The 22,723-nt window shown below is 40.5% G+C and overlaps 1 protein-coding gene across 1 annotated transcript in view; it reads right to left on the reverse strand.

Moving 5' to 3' along the window:
- Positions 1–14,139, reverse strand: part of CDH8 (cadherin 8) — a 380,788-nt gene extending 366,649 nt beyond the window's left edge. Inside the window, exon 1 of the mRNA XM_052655404.1 lies at positions 13,867–14,139. Coding sequence (XP_052511364.1) covers positions 13,867–14,118 — 252 coding nt within the window. The 5' untranslated portion in view covers positions 14,119–14,139. The remainder of the gene's footprint in view (positions 1–13,866) is intronic.
- Between the last annotated feature and the right edge of the window lie 8,584 nt (positions 14,140–22,723).

A 22,723-nucleotide genomic window follows, 5' to 3' on the forward strand; every position in this document is an offset into this window, starting at 1 on the left:
CTCATGAGATGAAGGGAAAACTAAGAACACTGAAATGCATTCCCAATAGTTTGGTTTGGATGTGGAATTTGGTTTCAGCTATTAAAGAAAAAAAAAAAAAAAAACTGAGATGTTTACAGCATGAATCTAAGGCAGAGGAGAAGATGACAACAGAAGCTGTAATCAATAGGACCAACCATTGCAAATGTCTAATGATTCCTGAAAAGACTTCACAAGGCTGATTACAAATGTCCCTGCAAAGTCAGGGTCATAGTCAGAGCATGAGCCCTGCCAAAGTAACACTGCTCTAAGAGAAAAAATAACAGAACACTGCACATGCCTGCAGACACACACACACACACACATACACACACACACATACAAAAGGCAACTGCAATGAGAAATTCATTTATACTTTTGGATTCCCAGAAGCACATAAAAAAATAAAAGTAAAGAAAATTCCACTATAAATAAACCTGCCACATTCTAAATAAAGCCTTTGACTGGCTGGGGAGTCTGGCTTTGTTTGGAGGAGTTACAGGATTTGGTCATTTTTAGTAGCCATGTTTGCCCTTTCAGCAAATTACTTTTCCTCACAGAATCTGCTAAAGGCATGAGGGGGTTATTCTCAGTGGTCAAAGTACACCCGTAGCAAAGGATATGACCAGAAGTGTCCAGAGGAAGGTCACTGTGATAAGAGCTAGCAAGGAAGAGATGAAACAGAGAATCAAAGGTTCATTTGGAAAAAGATTCTCAGAGCTGCAAAAGGCAACTGGAGAGAGGGGAGGTAACTGAAGAGAGCTAAGTAAATCATAGATCCCACCCTTAGACCCTCTGTAGTACTGTCCACCAGGTCAGTTTCCAAGTGCAGAGGGAATTGTTGCTAAATTATTCAGCACAATTAGTTCAAGCAACGGGGAGGTACAATTCTTCCATCTTCTTTTAGCTCCTATCTATGTGTGCAAGATTTTCCATTCCATTCCACTCAACTCTTCTACTCTCCTTTCTACTGTTCTGGTGATTCTCAGTTCAAACACACACAGAAAATTGCCCAGTTGTGGCAAAGCTTTCAGTGAACTAACTTAATGATACAGCTCTGGAGTACTTAAGAACTTTGCCCAACTCAGAAAACAGCTAGAATCATTTCACCATAGTCACCTAACCAATGAGAATTCACTTCAGTTCCAATGTCTCAATTGTCTTACCTGCTAAATGGAAACAACAACATCTTTAAATATATTTAATGCACAAAGTAAGATGTCTTAAAGGCTCAATAAAATTATTCTTCTCCTACTAATACTCCATCATTTTTCTCCTATTTTATCATCATGATCACCTTAAATGTGTATCTGTAAATGATACAGCCAAAAAAACAGATACTGGGCTGGCCGCCTACATTTGGAGAAAACCCTGCAAATCGCTTTGTACATGGTACCACCCCTGCCTAGGCCCAGACTGAGGCAGTTTCTCTCTCCATAAAGGAAATAAAACAGAGGTACCACTTCATTAGCTTCAAGGATATTTTTTTCCTTTTCTCAAGCGGTTTGTATTCACTCCTGTCTCTTACTTCCAATGCATAGAGAGATATTTGCTAAGAAAAAGGTATAGCGGCTTTGCAATTGAATAGAAATCTCTAAATGTCTATTTATATCTTACTAAATGTTTTAAACAGGCTTCCCAGGTGGCTCAGTGGTAAAGAACCCACCTGCCAATGCAAGAGACATGGGTTTGATCCCTGGGTCAGGAAGATCCCCTGGAGAAAGAGATGGCAACCCACTCCAGTAGGGAATTTTTTTTTAAATTTTAATTGGAGGCTAATTACTTTACAATGTTGTGGTGGTTTCTGCCATATGTTCACATGAGAGACTAGCACTGAAACATGTATATTATCATATGTGAAACAGATCGCCAGTCCAGGTTTGATGTACGAGGCAGGGTGCTCAGGGCTGGTGCACTGGGATGACCCTGAGAGATGGGATGGGGAGGGAGGTGGGAGGGAGGGTCAGGATGGGGAACACATGTAAACCCATGGCTGATTCAGTGGGGAAATTCTTGCCTGGGAAATCCCATGGGCAGTGGAGCCTAGCAGGCTAGAGTCCGCGGAGTCACAAAACAGTCAGGCACTACTTAGCGACTAAACAACAAAGAATAAACATTTTACATCTAGTCTTGGGATGGTACCTGGATTAACTCCAGAGAGCCTCACTTTTCTCATCTGCCAATTGGGGTGGTAGCCTAGCACATCGAGCCCCTCCTCTTTGAGGTTAAAATGTGACAATGTGTTTCCAAGATTACAGCAACAAGTTCTAAGATCACCATCCCCAGGTCTGATTCCTGGCTTTATCACTTGTACACTATTTATCTAACTTGGTAAACTCTAATGCAAATGACTCTTCCCGTCAGTGACTCTCTCCAGATCTGGACATGGGAATAACGGTAGCTTCATCAGGGGGTTGCCATGAGGACTGAACGAGAAAACTTCATAAAGTTAAGTTGCTCAGTCGTGTCTGACTCTTTGCGACCCTGTGGACTGTAGCTTACCAGGCTCTTCCATCCATGGGATTCTCCAGGCAAGAATACTGGAGTGGGTTGCCATTTCCTTCTCCAGGGGATCTTCCCGACCCAGGGATCAAACCCAGGTCTCCCACATTGCAGGCAGACGCTTTAACCTCAGAGCCACCAGGGAAGCCCCATAAAGTGTCTACCACACAGTAAACATTTAATAGAATTAAGATGCCTCTGGCCAATGTCATCAAGTTCACAATCTCAACTATACATTTAAGGGGAAAAAAAAAATCTATGCAACACAGCCAGATTAATTTTTTAAGATTAGAGAGAAACAGAGACAGGTATTCAGTATTTTATTCCCTGCTGTTCCCCCAATATTCCTCAGCCCTTCTGGATTCCACTACTGTGTCCCATGGAAGCCCAGAGACATCTGTGACATTTGATACTCTTGCAGATTTCAGAGCACATCTACCACATTGTGGTAAACACACACAGGGGAAAAAAGGAGTCCACACATCTGAGCAGGAGAAAGTTCCTATTAACTAATCCAACTTGGCGGAATTGGGGGTTCCACAGGCAGTAACCTCTGCTATCACCTGCAGTACAGTGGAGTCCCATCTGCAAACTGATGTTATAGCCTGCTGTGTTCAACACCTACCACACAAGATTGAGGCTTCTACCCACAACCTTGCCTGCAGCTCTTGCCAATACCACGTCCAAGACTTTTCTTTGATTGAGTTGTATTCAAAATGTACTCTGTCTACAGACAGCAAAAACCATGACTTGCACTGTCCCTGGATTGACTGATTGATGATGGATTGATTTCTTCAAAAAGAAGTTTTCATTTTAATGCTTTCTTGGGGGTATGAGTTCCCTGGGGTTTATTGTGAAAATGCAGATTCTGATTCAGTAAGAATGAAACTCTACATTTCAAAGGAGCTCTCAGGTGAAGATGCTGCTGTTGATCAGCAGACCCTCACTTTGACTAAGCAGAATGGAGCATGCTTTAGTTCTCCTCATAGCTATGATGTCTAAAAAGAGTTCTAAATGCTTTGAAATGTGAGTGAGGCAGCTGGGGCTGATGAGAAAGCATATCCCTACTTTAACGAACTAGTCAAATCTTTGAATATTGACAGCAGTGTCATATTAATATATTTCAAAATATTCAAGGACTTAGGAACAGGAATATACATAATCAAATTATGCCAAGGAGTGAGTGTGTATATGTGGGTGTGTTGTTGTTCAGTCACTCAGTTGTGTCCAACTTGCAACCCATGGACTGCAGCATGCTGGGCTTCCCTGTCCTTCACTATCTCCCAGAGTTTGCTCAGACTCATGTCCATTCAGTCGGTGATGTCATCCAACCATCTCATCTTCTGCTGTCCCCTTCTCCTCCTGCCTTCAATCTTTCCCAGCATCAGAGGCTTTCCTATGAGTAGGCCCTTCGCATCAGGTGGCCAAAGTTTTGGAGCTTCAGCTTCAGCATCAGTCCTTCCAATGAATATTCAGGGTTGATTTCCTTTAGGATAGACTAGTTTGATCTCCTTGTAGTCCAAATGACTCTCAAGAGTCTTCTCCAGCACCACAGTTTGAAAGCATCTATTCTCTGGCACTCAGCTTTCTATAAGGTCCAATTCTCACATCCAGACCTGACTACTGGAAAAACTATAGCTTTGACTATACAGACTTTGTCGGCAAAATGATGTCTCTGCTTGATACACTGACTAGGTTTGTCATAGCTTTTCTTCCAAGGAGCAAGTGTCTTTTCATTTCATGGCTACAGTCACCATCCGCAGTGATTTTGGAGCCCCCAAAAATAAAGTCCTCACTGTTTCCATTGTTTCCCCCTCTATTTGCCATGAAGTGACAGGACCGATGCCATGATCTTAGTTTTTTGAATTTTGAGTTTTAAGCCAGCTTTTTCACTCTCCTCTTTCACCTTCATCAAGAGGCTCGTAGGAGCCTCTTCACTTTCTGCCATAAGGGTGGTGTCATCTACGTATCTGAGGTTATTGATATTTTTCCCAAAAACCTTGATTACAGCTTGTGCTTCATCCAGCCAAGCATTTCACATGAACATACACATATATAAATTAACTATAATGGAAATAATATATGCAGACGAAAAATGCTGAAATGTTAAAGAAATTGCTATGTAGAAAACATGTCTGGCCAAGCCAAATGAGATTCTGTAAATCCTATAAAACTCTTATTTTTCTTAAATAACCTAGTATATTAAATAACATTTCTAGGCTATTCTCATTTATTGAAAGGTTATAAGCAACATGGATGCTGACTGTATTACCTGAAGACTCCAAAGATAGTTTCCACCTTTGAGGTCAAATACAAAAGCTTCATAAGATAGTTTCCCATTTGAAAGCCAAATCCAAAATCTTCATTTTTCATTAATATGTGGTCTGTTCCAGGGAAATGAAACTTATTTAACATGCATTCAGCAGGACAGCAAGGCTGTGACTGTTCTTTCTCTCTTTATCATTTCATAAAAATGATTAAATATTGCTGGCACTTTAATTTATTAATCAATGAGACTGAATTTCCAAGGGTTGAATAAGGTATGGTTTAGGGGGAAAAAAAAAAGATTCTATTTACCAAATGAGTTTCACATTAAATCATGGTCCCCAAGAATTTACTATGAATAGATGGCATTGTTTTTTTAAAAAAACTGAGCAATATAACACTGTCGTTTGTTTTTCTCTCATTTTACTATGTTTTAAAATGTAATAATAGCTTACAAAATAAAATACAGGAAAATTTAAAAAAGAAAAAGATAATCCAACCACATGTACTGAAGAAAAACAGTTTTAGTATATTGGTATATTTCCCTTTATTGATTTGTGGTACAGTTATTAAAGGGGCTTCCCTGCTGATTCAGACAGTAAAGAATCCCCCTGTAATGTAAAGAGACCTGAATTCAATCCCTGGGTTGGGAAGATCTCCTAGAGAGAAGGGAATGGCAACCCACTCCAGTATTCTTGCCTGGAGAATTCCATGGGCAGAAGAGCCTGGTGGACTTTAGTCCAGGGGGGTGCAAAGAGTCAGACATGACTCAGCGGCTAACATAGTCATTAATATGAATTAATGTCAGGAATTAATCCATTTTGTTTTTAATAGGTTCAGTTTAGTTCAGTCCTGTCCGACTCTTTGCAACCCCATGAATTGCAGCATGCCAGGCTTCCCTGTCCATCACCAACTCCCAGAGTTCACCTAAACTCTTGTCCATAGAGTCAGTGATCCAGCCATCTCATCCTCTGTCGTCCCTTTCTCCTCCTGCCCCCAATCCCTCCCAGCATCAGAGTCTTTTCCAGTGAGTCAACTCTTCTCATGAGGTGGCCAAAGTACTGGAGCTTCAGCTTTAGCATCAGTCCTTCCAATGAACACTCAGGACTGATCTCCTTTAGAATGGATTGGTTGGATCTCTTTGCAGTCCAAGGGACTCTCAAGAGTCTTCTCTAACACCATAGTTCAAAAGCATGAATTCTTCAGTGCTCAGCTTTCTTCACAGTCCAACTTTCACATCCATACATGACCACTGGAAAAACCATAGCCTTGACTAGATGGACCTTTGTTGGCAAAGTAATGTCTCTGCTTTTTAATATGCTGTCTAGATTACATGATAATTATTTACTCATTAAATAGAATCATACATTTGTGATTTTTATAATCATGCTGTTTTCAATTAGGCAAGTTTTTATATCAGAAACAATGGGTGGTGATTATAGATAGAATTAGGATTTTCCTTACAATAGGTTTTAAAATCAAAAGTATTGACTTTGTATGAAAACTGTTGAATATGGTTGATCAGACTAAGAGGTACACAGAAATTGACTTTTTTGCTAATGTTTGATTGTATTATTTTATGTACCCATACATATAATAATAGCTATTAGATATTAATTAATATTATAATTATTTTAATTTAATATTATAATTATTAATATCTTATTATTAATATATATTAGATATCCTGCTCTATTAGATACAGGTACTCTATTCATATCACACATATATTTTTAATTATATTCTCTACACATTTTACATCTTGCTTCTGATATTTACTCAGTTGCAATTATGTTCCCATGTTCTACATTTTAACCATTTGGGGATGATTCATACTACTCTGCTGTGTAAATACATAAGGAAAGCCTTCCCAATTGTGCAGCCTCTACGTCTGCCCAATTCCTTGCTCTGAGCTTTGGCCTTACATTAGTGGTAGGTATCAATTCTCTGTTTGCTTTCTTTTTTTCCACATTGACTACCTCGATGCCATTTATTCATAAAATAGGGTTACTTAATCTGGGTTTTTCAGCCATAAACATAGACTTACTAGTATTTTGCTTCAAGTGGAAAAAGTATGTGTCTCAATGTGGAAACTCTTAAAGAGGACCAATAAAATGTACAAGACTCTTCTTGTAAGAAGCCTGCATGAATTTATTTTTCAAGACATCTATAGAGACAAGCAGATTGTACACACTCTTACCTGGCCCTGTGGTAAGGAACAAAGATACAATTTGCTGTGCCCAAGAGAGGCTGTGTGACTTTTCCCTCCAGCTACTTCTGCAGCAGAAGTGGAAAAGAAAGAAAAGAAAATAGAGTGAAAGTCTGGAGGCTACCAAGAGGAAGAATTAGGAGATGATTTGGGATTTTACTCATGTAGAAAGTCAGCTAATAGTCTGTGCACATGTGTGTATGCATGTATATGTGTGTGCATGTGTATGTGTTGAGGGTTTCTGCTAACATACATGACTACTACTACTCTAGTTTTTTTATATCAGCACCAAAAGATTTCCAACAGCCCTGGGATGCCTGTTATTTGTAAGTCGGGACATTGGGCAAAAGGCAGACAACCCTTGTTGTTTGGCCAGATTGAGACACGCGATGCTGACTTGCATTCCTGCCAAATTACTGGTGCACAAGGCTCTATCTGAGTAGGCGGGAGCGTCACAAAACTGACAGTGAATTGTTCTTGCAAGGCCGAAGATACAATTTGGCTGCGGCTGCGCAACCCAGTGCTCTTAACATGCAAACGGCCAGCAAAAATAATGGCATGTCAAGTGCAATTTTCTCACCAGCCGCTGACACCGTGAACTGTAAAACAGTGTAATTATTTGGCATTCCGTGTCCTTCATACTAAGCACCACCCAAACGATTTCCAAGTTACGGTGAAGAGGGAAGGTTAGAAGGTCAATTTTAAAGAGAGAAAATGAGTCAGTGCCTTGGAGGGAGAGAATTATAAATAGATGTGGCATCACCAATGGGAGTTATATCCAAATAAGGAGTTGCTCAGAAATCCAGGTAGGAGGGGAAAAGGGAGGAAAGAGAGCTGAGGAGTTTATGTAAGAAAGAAGATTTAGGAGAGATCTCTGACCACCTGGAAAGCAAACCGTATTTTTTCCCCCAAAAATAAAGCGGTCTGAGGAACAGTGGATCACAGAACCACAGAGCAAGAGCTTAAGGAACTTGGGCCAAAAATCAGTAGATGTTGCACACATTTTTTATATTGCTTTCTTTTCCTGTTCCATTGGGGATTTGTAACTTAAATATAATTCCATAATCCACTATACAAATTACAAGTGAGGAAACTGAACCTGAGAAGTGTTGCGTGGCTTTCTCTTCCAGCTCCTTTAGAGCAGATGGGGAAAAAGACAGAAGCCAGATTTCCAAGAGATTCTTGCTCATCTTTCTACCTAATTCCAAAGCTCTCAACACAAGCTCTCTGTCTTCCAGTTCCCCAGACCCAGTCTCAGCTCCTTAAATGGCCTTGTCCATATACTACGTCTTCTGTGTCAATGTTGTCTTTTTCAGGTCTGCACCCTGGTTCACCTGGTTATGGCAACCTTTAGGGAAGCTTCCATCATCCCACCAAACAAAACAGCTTCCTCTGTATGGGCTTCCACACCAGAGTACTGACCTCAGTTTTAACCTGACATATGTTTTTGTGATTGTTTTCTTAACATCTGTCTCCCTCTAGTAGCCCATTCTGATAGAGGGCATGGATCTATGTTTGCTCAGGGTTAAGATTCCATAGACAAGAACACTTAGGAGATAGTAGCTGCTCAATAAATATTTGTGGAATGATCTGATCAATCACCCTCCTGACTCACAGGCAAGAGCTTTCAGGATGGCATCGAACAGCCCAGCTCAAAGAATCCATGCACATTTCACCCCAAGGACGATATTTTTGTCTCAGTAACAAGACTTATGAAAAACTACCATGGGTTTTCCATCTTTCTTTTCTAAGACCAGAGCAAATAAAAATATAGGGTGAAGGGTGTACCACATTATTGTCTTCCAGAACTGGCAGAGAAAATCAACACAGGAGGTTCTGGGCAGTATGGAAGTCAAAGTATTTATGTGTATACCAACAGGCTCTGAACTACCTTGCTCCACAGAGAGCTGGAGGCAGGAGTGGAGCCTCTTTCGCTGTTATTTGCTTTTCAGATATTCAGAAAGATTTTTGGTCTAGTTTGTGACATAAGTTTCTAGATGAATTGGAAGATAATCGAATTTCCAGGCTGTACTGCTTCATGCTACCGCTAAGGGGACAACCTCCAAAGAGAAGAATCTGCAGTCTTCATAAAAAGACTTGTTTTAACAAATTTGTTGTTGTTGTTTTTTAATTGCTAAGTTATTTCCAACCCTTTGCGACACCACAAAGTGCAGCCCGCCACGCTCCTATGTCCATGGGATTTCCCAGACAAGAATACTGGAGAGGGTTGCCATTTCCTACTCCAAGGGATCTTCCCAACCCAGGGATCGAACCCATGTGTCCTGAAATGGCAGGTGGATTCTTTACCACCAAGCCACCAAGGATTCTTATCACTATTACTATTTCAAAGAAAGACTTTTAAGATCAATGCCTAGAAACAATGTTTAAACTACCTAGCAAGTCCCTAAAATCCCAACAGGAGTGGAAAACACGAAAGCAATGTACTGTCTCCTAATTGAAAAATACTACTGATATAAAAGCTGATTTATCTTATTTTATAAATTCCTCCATTTTTAGGTGAATTAGTCATTCACTTATTCATGCAAAATATTTACGAGCTCTCCTCATATGCAGGCAGAGTTCCAGGTTCTGGGGATATTCCGTAAAGAACAAAGAAGACAAAATCCTTTTCTTTGTAGAACTTGCATTCTAGTATGTGACAAATCAGAAGCAAGATAAAGTATGGTGATGTGAGACAGTGGTCTTCAGGAAGGAATAAAAATAAAGCATAGTCAAACAGGTTGAAATATCAGAGATGGAACAGTTCTATTTTAGACAAAATGGGGCAGAGAAGGCTCTATAAGAACACAAAATTCAACTTCTTTTTAATTCAATGGAACATATGCAGACTTATGCTGCTTCTGATTGAGGGGACACTCAGTCATCCCACCCTGTTCCCACGATATCGCATAAACCTTTCCACCTGGCAGGGGCTCCTAACTTCCTACTCCAGCCCACACCGCTAAGCTAAATGACAGTTACCCTTCAAGACACATGGAAATATCAACCCTCATCTTCATCCTAAGCAACCTGGGCTCATTGAAAGGGCCGCTCATTAGGCTCCCACACTCCTGTGCTCACATAGTGATGTAGTTTCTTTATCCATCCCTCCAACTACACACACACACACACACACCACACACACACACACACGAACACACTTAATACAATCATGACTACAACATGTATAGGCACTATGCATGCCTTATTTTAGTTGTGCTCACAGTGATGTAGTTTCTTTGTCCATCACTCCAACTACACACACACACACACACACATACACACGAACACACTTAATACAATCATGACTACAATATGTAGAGGCACTATGCATGCCTTATTTTAGTCGTTCTTATCTACTTGTATTTACCTTATCTGGCTAACGCTTGAGGAGCTTGGTTATTTCCTAGGGTAAATATCCAGAAAGTGGCAACGCCAATACTCAAACCTCCACAGAGTCCAGCTCTAAGACTTAGTTTTTTCTCTGCATCCAGCTGCCTATCAATAGAGTAAAAACAGAAATGAAGGATGCGAGGGTGTATGTGAAACTCTGAAGAGCCAATCACTCAAACACTGACTCTGCCCTTGAGCTTGAACTCATTCTGCCAAGCCCGAGGCTCCCACTATGGTGACTCGCAGGAGGGCCTTTTAAAGAGTAGGTATGCTCCTGAGTAACTAGTGCTTCTCAGCCAGTTCCTGGGGAGAAGCTCAGCAATGAAGCGGTTCAGAGTCAGACGTGGAAGAGCGTTCACAGACAGACGTGGAAGACCATTCACAGAGATAAAACGGTATAAAGCACCGGTGGGCACCCCGATACAGATCATCCCCACACTCAGCCTGCCTCATCACCTGCAGCAGTCACCTGAAATGCATTTTTAGACTCTGTTACAACCTAAGTCCCTCAAAGGCTAAGCCATAATAACTCAGGAGCACTTTTCTTTAAGGGGAAATATACATGATTGTAAATATTTGCAGGAAAAGTTCTTCAGAAAAGAGGATTAACTCAGATTGAACAGTCGTTTAGGAACTGGCCGTGTCCAGGATCAGAGAAGAGGAGTTCGTCAAGAATCAGAATCATCTTGGCCATTTCAAAATCCTAGGGTTCGGGACTTCCCTGGCAGTCCAGTGGTTGAGACTTTGTGCCTCCAATGCAGAGGGTGCAGGTTTGATCCCTGGTCAGGGAACTAAGATCCCACATGCTGTGCAACACTGCCAGAAAAAAAAAAAAAAAGCCTAGGGTTTACTAGCAACATTTCTGTCCTTGAAAGAAGCATGAATTTCTCAAGTACTGCTGCTGCTGTTGCTAAGTCACTTCAGTCGTGTCTGACTCTATGAGACCCCATCGATGGCAGCCCACCAGGCTCCTCTGTCCATGGGATGCTCCAGGCAAGAACACTGGAGTGGATTGCCATTTCCTTCTCCAGTGCATGCATACATGCTAAGTCATCTCAGTCGTGTATGACTCTGTGTGGCCCTATGAACAGCAGCCCACCAGGCTCCTCTGTCCAAGGCATTCTCCAGGCAAGAATGCTGGAGTGGGTTGCCATTTCCTTCTCCTCTCATGTACTATCACGTCACAAAAGGATAGTAAACACTGCATTGTTTGCCTCTCTCTCTATTGCTACATTTAAACAATGGAGGTAAAATTAGTCATTAGATCCTGACTCCAAAACAAATCCCAATTTAATTACTTTTTATATTCAGGTAAAAATGGAAAGTTCTTCTGGGGATAGCAAGTTTGTTTGTTTATATTGCACAAGACATCAACAGTGTGATAGACCTCCATAGAGTTAACTAACAGAAAACAGGCAGAAAATATCCATCAATTATGTATGTGTACATGTATTGTATATCCAGAATTTCATACGGCATGAAAATGCCTTGTCGGAGGGCTGGATAAGAAGTCTGAATATCCAGAAAATAAGAATTTAAGAACTCTGCATTCTATACTCAATAATTCTTAAGTGCAAATTATGGTTTAAATACATGGTAACTAGTCACTAAACTGTAAGTGGATCCAGTGGATAAAATCACGGCCTTGGGAATCCCCAACTTGATTCAGATTCAGATCATTTACTAGTGCTAAGATCTTGGTTTGCTTTATTAATCCAAGTCTCAATTTCTGCACTCATCAAAATAAAAAAGACAGAGAGAGAGACAGATAATCTGGTCAAGAAGCCCCTGTGCAAAACCCACTGGGCCAGATGTTTTGCAAATGAGAACTTTTCACATTTAGAAACGTTTTAAGGTAGATAAACTGTATAATAAGTAAAACCTTCAGCAGAGTCTGGGGCAGTAGCCTCTAATCAAACACATTAACATTTCTGCAGGGAAATATATGAAGTCACAGTAATGGGATGCATTACGACTATAAATAGCCTCCAGTCAGTTCTGCTACCTGAGTGTGCATCAGGCATACAAAAAAATCATTTTTGTATTTTGACAAAGAAAGGAGCGTAGATGTGTTTTATTCATATATTGTTTGAATATGTGTATATATGCACACATAAACACGTATATGTATACATGTGGCGGGGAGGGAGCTACTGATAGAATCAATCAGGACTGTGCCCACAGAGTGCTTTAATAATAATGCTCAATACAAAACAATATTGACCAGAATGCAAATTCCTTGAAGGCAGGGGTCGTTGGTTTGTTCATCAACAGGCCCCTATCCACCTAAAAATGTGTTTGCCTCAATAATACGTGTTCTCTGAATGATTCCTGACACCACCTCCTCCAGATTTCCCTTGCCCAAGTGAAACTACCTGAAGTGAAAAAGCAATATCCTTGGGGAGGCTCAGTCTGCTTTGCAAGACAATGAGGTGCAAGCACAAATGGGATCAGAAGTTTCCAGTGAGACACCAAGTCTTGAAGCTCAATATTTAATTCTTCTTTTTTTTTTAATCACTGCATTTCAGAAACACATAGTATTGGCATGATTCACTTCTGAATCTGACTTATCAGGAAAATCAGTGCTTGGCAGGCTCATAATTGGAATTCTACCTACAATGATGGTATGTGCCCAAATTAACAGAAGTTTATGAATAATTCTGAGGAAAAAAGCATGTATAGTCTTCAACAACCCACAGTGAGATTGTGTAAATCAGGCAGTGCCTCTCATCAGAACAAGGAACACTTGTCTAACTTGCCAACAGCAAAACAAACGTAAACCCAGTCTAACACACACACGCACATACACGTGCACAAACACACACACATCACCAGACCAAAACTTTGATTCTATCCATTTGATTCCACCTGGCAATGAATTAATCAATATCCTATTGCAAAGTCACTGAATGACCGTAAGTACAAAGCACTGCTAAGCACCCACTCTAAGAATCTACCTTTCTCCATCCTAGGTTAATAACTGAAACAACAAATGAATCACAACAAAAAAAGGAGAAAAATCTACCTGCAATTGGAGATACAGGGCCTCAGAATAAAATGGGACAAAATAACATCTTAGGAATCCAGGTGGTAGAAATTCAAATTGAGCAAAAATGTGTACATCTTCCAAGTCCTGTAAGCTACAGAAGAGGTTTGGCATGCAGACTTTTTCTATGAAGTGAGAATGAGAATGCTTATTTGTGTATGCATTACACAAGTGTTATTATAGCTATGATATAATAGATGGGGAGGGTGGGAGAGGTGGGGAGGATGAGCTCTCCGGAGAAAAGCAGTTTGTCTGCATTTAAATCTGTTACTGTGGGATTATTCATATTCCTAAAGAAATCAAGAGGTAAATGAACTAACCATCTGGCCAAAAGTACTTACAGCTAAGTGCAGCAACAACTGTGACAAGCCTAATGTTAAAGATCTAGAGACCAGTAAGATCCCCAAAGCAGGATCTTAAAAACGAAGCTTACCCGGCCAACAAGGATCGGTTCAGGTCCAGAAAACTCTTCCAGGACAAACATTTGATTCCAAACCCAGCCTCTTTTGGAACGATTCAAAATCCGCTGTTCTTCACTCAGCCTGTTTAGTTCCAATGGGGATCCACTCATTAGAACCGGAGACTGATTCATCGGAGCCGAGTAAATACAAGGGGGAAGAGTAATCCATAATATTATTAATGGAGTCCAGAGATCCAAGAGCATTTCCGCTAGCCGTTCTGGCATGGTCCCACCAGTTAAGCAAATCACCACGAAAATGAGACAATTACTTTTTTTGCCTCCGGTCTGCAGCCATCCAATTCATCATGCGGTGCCGAGCATTTACTTACAGCCCTGCCACGTGTTTACAGTACCGGAAACAGACATCATCTACGCAGTTTTTCTAAGACCACGATCCATGGGCTGTCCTTCTCATTGAAATTTCCTGCAAAAACAAGGAGGGAGAAAACTAATGATCCACTGCCAACAGGTTTTAAAACAAAATCACTGCTTTTCAAAAGCATGTGAATGAACATTTCCCACAGCCTTGAATTAAGAAAGTGGATCCATATAGATTGAGAAGAAGTAGGCTCACAGGTCTTTTTATACTTTAAGCTTTCAGATATTCGTATTAATTTTTGTTGGCTTCCCAGGTGGCGCAGTGGTGAAGAATCTGCCTGCCAGTGCAGGAGACACAAGAGACATGGGTTAGATCTTGGTTGGGGGGAGGGGGTGACGGCGGTCAGGAATTTCCCTGGGGGGAGGAAAGGGCAACCCACTCCAGTATCCTTACCGGGGTGGGCTACAGTCCATGTGGTCGCAAAGAGACACCACTGAGCACACACGCGTGTAAGACTGTGTTGGACAGGACTTAGCAACTGAGCACAGCAGCGCAACACAACGTTAATTTCTGCTATCTGCTATTTATTAAAAACTGCTGCAAGTCCCTGAAATTTGCTTCTCCCTCCTTGTTTTTTTTCCTTCTTTCTCCCTTCCTTTTTCTTTCATGCCTCCCTCCCTTTTCTCTCTCCATGGTTTTCACTCTCTTTTCTCGCAGTCTGGTTGTAAGGCAAGTGTGGGTGCTGCCAATGTAGCCCTCCTGCATTCCTGTAGAGATTGCAAGTCTTCCTTCCTTCCTTCATTTCCTCATTTTCTTCCTTCTCTTCTCTGTCTCCTTCCCCACCCTCCAGTTTAAAGAGAAGTTCTAGTTCCCTTTGGGCTGCACTATGTGAAGAAACTAGCTTCAGTGGTTAATTTAAAAAAAAAAAAAAAAAGCAACAAATGAGAACAGAAGGGAAATAGCCCCAATTGTTACCGTCTTAGCTGCCACAGCCCATCAGAAGGGATTGTCCAGCTCAGGCTGCAGAATACAATTCTCTGCCAGGATGCTAATAATGAGTGAATAAAATTAGAATGCTCCCAGAGAGAAAGTCTGTATCGTCCAGCATGTATGTTATAATCAGGACAGTGTCAAGGCTCCCATTCCAAATATACAGTTGAACAGGAGATTTAAATTATGAAAAGCTCCTTTGGGAATGAAATATGGTAAAAATACAATTTTCAATTGAGGAGATTTCAGAAAGGGATGCACAAAAAAAAAAAAAATCCCCATTACCTGAGGTGTCAAATACATTTTTTTTGCTTACCTTCGGTGTGGCAAAATGTGTTTCTTCCCTCTCAAAAAAATTATTTTTAAAGAAATAATGTTCCCCACATATCCCAGAGAGAAGTCTAGCTGAATTAGATTAAATGGGAAAATAATTCCTCAAAACACCATGGGGAATAGTTTGGCTCAGGGAATTTATAATGCGGTAGGGAAACTTTGCCCTGTGTGTCCCTGGTTCCATTCTGGCTCAGAATGGGAAAGCAAGAAAGTCCTTAACATTGGCTTAGCTAGTGAGTGGTCTTAGCAAAGCCAGATGTAAGGGGCAGATTTAGATCCTGCTGCAAAGACAGGCAGGATCCTATCTAACAAGGTGGTGAATATAATCGCCCTGCTTGTCACTTTTCGCCTGGGCTCACCTCCATCACTGGGACTCTCTGTGTACCTCAAAAGAGGCTCCACCCTGATAAGGGCACAGGAGAATCCCTGCAAACAGCAGCTGCAATGGAAACTGAAGGCAAGAAAATCTTTCAACAGGAAATCAACTCAGAGAAAGAGAGTCCAGAACAAGGCCCCCAGCTTTCCCTAAAACTGCAGTACCAGCGGGGAGATCAGGCTTCCTGTATAGCAGATTTCCAGGAAGACCTTGTCTCATCCCATCGAGAACAGACCCTTGCAGGCTTCAAATTTAAAACAAAAGTTGATAGATCTTGATAGAAAAATCCCTTCAATATCAACAGTTTTCTGAATGGTCAATCCACTTAAACAGCGTTTAAACTTAAAACACTTAGCATGTACAGCACACCCATCACATGCCATGCAATCTCCTAAACATGGGGCAGGAACAGTGATGCAGGATTAGTGTGTTACTCATGAGACTGTCTGTTTTACAGGCAGAAAATCCTGGGCTTGAATCCCAGCTCACCCGACTTGCTGTCTCTGTAATAATGGGAAGAACTACTTAAGTTCTCTGAGCTTCTGTTTTCTCTTCTGCAAAATGGCAGTAAGAAGAATTCCTAATTTCCAGGCAGTAGGGTGATTCAGAAACAAGACTCAGATGAAGCACCCAGAACCTGGGAAGCACTCACTAAGCTGTGATTCTTGTTCTCCTGAGCCAGACTGAGGAGGCGGTTTCCTGACACCATCTTTGCCCTTGAAAAGCTTCAGTTAAAAAAAAAAAAAATCAAATGAGCAAAGAGTTAATAAGCTGTGTGACTTCTGCAGGAAAGGTAAAGGTATGAGAGTTACAAAGGCAGTCAAGAATCCTCCCTAAGGTGGGATGTGGGTGGACGAGGGTGATGCTGGTGAGAGAAGGGCTGGACCATACAGGATGGAAGGGAATACTCATTTTAATCAGGGAGGCTCAGCCTAAACACTTCTCAGGGGCAAAAAGACTTCTTCTTTCCAAACCTACCCTGCTTCATGCTGGGACATACCTGAATGCTCAAGAGCCATGTAGACCATCCTCTGATGGCCTGAATGCTATAGAAGGAGAATGATGAGATGGTTGTGAGTTTCCTCTAGCTCCAGCCAGCCTGGAGTTTGAATTCCAGCCAGAGAGCCATCTTTACCAGTTGCATAACTGGGGGTCAATTAAAAATAATAATGATAAAAAAACTAGAATGCTATTTACCTAGCTGGTTTATTTTGAAGATTACAAGTGATAATTTTGGTAAAGTGATTAAGAATGCACAGTTATTTTTAAATTGTGCCAAATACTCTGCAAGTATTCTCTGGCATCTGCTTTGTTGTTAATGATTCTGGGATTAAAGCAGTTTAATCCCAATTTAAAGTCCTAACAGACACTTCCCTGATGGAAGCCACCAAGCAGATGGATTGCCACCAAGCCACTCGGGATGGAATGTGACTCAATTCCTCCCTGAACTCATCAGAATCAGGTAGAAAGTAATAATAGGCCCTGAAACTGTTTTATACAATGGCATAGCTTCACTAGGTAGAATAAAGGGATTAATCAATAAAGAACATATGCATAGCCCCAGATAGTATCCATGAACACAAGATCTTGCAGTCAGATCAAACTTACTGTGCCTTGTAAATTTTGTTACAAGCCACAGTAAGTTTTATTCAAAACTGAAGTGTAATGATATGAGTTGCCTAAAGAACACCTCCAGTAAAGAGAAAACAGCTATTTGAATCTAGGTAATCTAACTTCAGAATCCTTTCTTACCATAGTCCCTTCTCTTGTTGTCTAAATATTTGATGAGCTTATACTGTGGGTCAGGCATGAAGGCAAGAGAAGCAAGCATATCAGAGTTCTTATCTTCAGGAAGCCAAGAGCCAAGGTTAAAGACTAGGAAATGAATACTTAGAACATCCTACTAGGTCTCAGAAACATTAGGGTAGTACAGAATGATGGGCATGCCACTCATCTTCACTGCCTTAAAGAAGGCTTCCTGGGGGGAGCATCATCTAAACAGCGAAAAGGAGTAACCCAAAGAGGGGAGGGTAAGTATAAAGGGTCATTTAAGTCAATCAATGAACAAGAACGAAACCATTCACTAATACAGGATTTGTGAATGAATTAGTATCGAGGGTAGTTTTCAAATCATTTCTTGTCATATTATCTAATCCATGGCCATGGTATCTTCTTGCTACCCACCACGTCATTCTAATTATGGTCTCTAGACTACATGTCAAATTGACGTCCTCTTCTCTGCCAGAGCTTTGTGAAGAGAAGAGTGTGTTCAATTTCGAAAGCTCTCAGGCATAAAAATAAGCACCATTCCACAACGATGGTATGCTCAGTCATGTCCAACTCTTGTGACCCTATGGACTGTAGCCCACCAGCCTTCTCTTTCCATAGGCTTTTCCAGGGAAGAATACTGGAGTGGGTTGCCATTTCCTCCTCCAAGGACTCTTCCCAACCCAGGGATCAAACCTGCGTCTCCTGAGTCTCCTGCACTGTCAGGCAGGTTCTTTACCACTGAGCCACCTGGTGAGAGTATGGGAGACAGCAACTGGAAGCACAGTGAGATTGGTATTTTAAATAATGTTTAATTTTAACTAAATACTGTCAGAGCCTGAGGTTGTGTCTCTCTTTGTTGCAAAGGAAGACAAGCAACAGTTAGAGGCAAGGGTGTGCAGTTAAATGTCTACCAAGTGGCTATCTGAAAGAAAAAAAATCCCTGATTTTTTTATTTCCATGATATAAATACTTCCACCGTGACCAATTTCAAGTTTTCAATGTGATCACTAACCAGGTATGACAATTGGTGGAAGTTTCTAAACCATAAACACCTCTGGTTTAGTCAAGTAAGAGTTTCCTCTAGCATACCCCTAAGTGAGGCTTCTCAAACTTTAATGTGCATACAAATCCTGGAAATCTTTCTAAAATGCAGATTCTGATTCAGTAAGTCTAGAGTGGGGCTTGCAACTCTGCATTTGTAATAACCTCATCTGTGCGGCAGATGCTGTAGCTGGAAAAGCCTAGAGTTCGCAGGAATAAAACCACCTAACTCAGACCTCCTTCTTATGAAGCCTTGAAAGATTCAGTGATGTGGTACAAAAGTTACTTCCTCCTCAGTGTCATTAAATAGCATGCCCATAAACTACTTACTACCTGGGAATAGACTTTGGGAAAACCAGCAATAGAATGTATGAATAAATGAGATTTTGTATGATGTCATAACTTTTATACTTAACCCACTCCATATGGGACACTGGAAAAACTGCTCCAATAAGCAGTGTGTTCCCACGCATGCTATTAGGGGGTGTTGAGACTTGACCTTCACTTTAGCGAAGTCTATTACTAGGAGAAAAATGGGATTCTCCTGTGATAATCAGATCTCTACTATTTATATGAGGGGCTCTGCCATGGGCGGAGCTAATGTTGTCCTCTTAGATGATCAGAGAACAGCTTTATAGGAATTCTTGAGATGCAACCAAATGTCCTGTCACTGTTATCAGAATTAATGAACATTGTAATAGTAGCTGCATAGACAAACTGCTTAACTCTACGCAAGGAAGAAGAAATTGAGTGAGGTTGTAAAGCTTGGGTAAAAAAAAAAAATCAATGTATTTTTAGATTTTCTAACCACAGTATGTATGTCTGGCCAAGCAATCCACTTTATTATAATGCTGCTGCATTGATTTACACCCCGAGAGTGAGATGAAGAGATTTGACAGTCCCTCTGGAATTCTTACGAAGAAGTAACTAGAACTCCCCCTAAGAAGATGTTTCATCTTAGGTAAGACACTTACAATCCTGCTTTTCATTCACACTTACATTTTAGAGATAGCTTTAATTACAGCCTGGTCTGACCCCACTGACTTCAACTTTTTTTTTGAGGTTAAAAAAAATAAAAACTTTCAGATAAGTCATTATGCAAAAATATTACTGCACCATTGACTTGGTAAACAACAAAGATTGCAGTTCCCAACGATGAGCCACACTCTGAAGCCTAAAATAAAAACGGGCTTTTACCGACACTTCAGAATTCAATCCTGCAGATTATTGTGGTTGACAGGAAATTATGCTTTTATTATCCACTGGGCTTAGTGGCCACAATATTTCATGGAAGCAAAAATGACACATAAGACCAGAGAGTTTCTATTAAAAATGTTTCTGACCTTGAATTTAGAGCCATTAGCAGGCTGCTTCAAAACAGGTAAATGCACATTGAATTCAAAGTGGTATTTCAGCAATACAGGGTACGCAGTTCAGCCTGCGGCCCAGTGCGATTCATGCCAAGCCCTGGAGAACTAGAGACAAACAATACTTGGTTGTGTCCAGATATAAATAATGCAGGAGAATCACCTTTCCTAAAGCCTTCAGAATGCCCTGACCAAATTCCCTCGGCAGAACAGACTTTAATTTTTTTTTTTTTTTTTAATTTACACACACACAGAGAATTATCTCTCCTCTCAACCACAACTCTTCTGGACATCTTTCTTTGGCATCAAATCATACATTTATCCAACTGTCTCTCTATCCAAAAGCACATTATTTGCTTGTTTTACCACCCAGAATAATAGCTGTCAAATCTACTCTACTTTTTGCTATTATTGACACGCTATTGTTGGTTTTTTTTTTTTTCCTACTGGAAGCTTTAGTTTTCTTTAAGTTTGATAATTACTGGTTACCATAGCAAAGCCAGTTCTTCCTCATCCTTTCCCAAGATGCAGTCAAAACTCTGTCCTTCACATAGAAGCTTTCCTGCTATAGACATCTCAGAACTGGGGTAACAAAGACAGGAGGGTCAAGTTTCTTTTTCTAGTGTTTACAGGCTCAGAAATTTATTTAATGAACTTTCTTAGAATTATAAGGTTAGTTAAAATACTGAAGCTGAATCTATCCTGTCGGATCTTCTTCAGGCAGAACTTTCTTGAAACCACATCAGAACGATGAATCTAAGTCCCGCACTTTCCTTGCCTATAAGAGTCATGCCAGGAAGTCATTTCTCAAGTGTAACCTAAATCCTTCCTTCTCCATTTAAAAGCCACATCCTTGGCTGTCTTTAAATCACCTGCTCAGAGTTTAACAGCCAAAGACCTAATGAGGGAAAACAATTTGTGCTGGCCCTCTGGTGGGGGAGGTCATGGAGGAGCTGTGACCACAGGTTTATCCATGAGCTGGACCCTGGCAATCAAAGGCTCCTTACCCTTCCCTGTCCTTGGAATGCATGTCCTGCCCACTGTGTCTGCATTAGCAGCCACTTCAAAGACGTAGCCTTGAGAGAGCTATGTGTTACTGAGATCATCTGGATGGTACATGAGACTGAATGCCACGAACATCTCCGTGTAAATGAGCTTTAAGATTCTAGCAAGCAGAGGCAGAGATCTTGTGGTTCCCCAAGTCAAGCCTCATATGTAATGTCCATTCCCTTGTTTATTAAAACTGCCACCTACCAATCTGGAGTGCCTTGCCTCTTTTTCCGTCTGTCCTGGAGCTCCAAGTATAAGGGTCGGCTTTGAATTTCACCCCCTACCCACTCTGCAAACTCCAAGGTTGCAAACCAACATGCCTTTAAATCAGAGTAACCACTAGGAAATCAATCTTACCCTTAACAATCTTGTTAATACAGCTGAACTGTGGGGGCACAGAGGCTGAGAACCTTGATTCTAGAGTCAGAAGTTCTTTGAATCACAGTCCTATCATTCCTAAGAAAAGTGACCTAGGCAAATTTATCTCAATAGTGGCAGATGAGGGAACTGACTTGAAAGATGGTGAAAAAAATTAAATGAGATAAGCTTTGTAAAAACTCTTTTGTCAGTGTAACAATAATAGTTACACTTTATTGAATGTTTCACCTGCTTCACAAAGAATCTTGATTAATTTTTTAAAAACTATTTGATGTGGATTTCTTGCTGGATACATCAGTGGGGAAAATTCTGGCGCTCTGTGTAAACAGGTAATAAAATAACTTTTTCCAGCTTTTTTTTAAGTGGCATGAACCAAGTGGGATATAAGTAAAACAGCATTTCACAAATAGCTTTTCCTATCCACAGTTAATATACACTTAATGTCTTCAAATAATTTTATGAGGCCTCTAAAGGGTGTTATTTTTTAAAATTATTTAAGTACAGTTGATGTATAACATTGTGTTAATTTCTGCTGTACAGTAAAGTGATTCAGTTATACATATATATTCTTTTTCATATTCTTTTCCATTATGGCTTATCATAGGATATTGAGTATATCTCCCTGCGTTATATAGTAGGATTAAAGGGTGGTATTTTTAACTTTCCCCCACCCTGGGGTCATCCATGTCTCTCTTTTCCAAAGAAGACATGGCATTGCCCATCATCATTAATCCTAAAAGGGCAAAGGGTAAAGTGCAAAGGACAAAGTACAATTACACATCCACACCAGAACTACTCACTTTCAAATTGTAACCACTCACTGAAAAACTCTTCTCTCCTACAAGAAAAATTCCATTGCATGTCATAATCATGTAGTATATTCTCATGAGAACGGTTCAAGTAGGAAGTCCCTATTAATTCAAAGATGAAGATACAGTGACATCTAAACACTACTCAGACAGGAGTTGAGAAGATAATCTTAACTAGAGGTTGTGTTTAGGTAGTGTCTTCTTCCAAAAAATATTTAGCAAATTCTTGATGTGTTTCAAGAAATTTTAGTACTACTGATGATGGTTAAAAATTAGAAGCTTTCCCTTCCTGCTTAAAGAATGCGGAAACAGCATTGTTGTATGGCAGAAACCAATACAACATTGTAAAGCAATTTTCCTCCAAATGAAAAGTAAAAAAAAATAGGAAATGTGGAAA

Source organism: Budorcas taxicolor, chromosome 18, assembly GCF_023091745.1.
Source record: "Budorcas taxicolor isolate Tak-1 chromosome 18, Takin1.1, whole genome shotgun sequence".
In the NCBI taxonomy this organism is placed as follows: Eukaryota; Metazoa; Chordata; class Mammalia; order Artiodactyla; family Bovidae; genus Budorcas; species Budorcas taxicolor.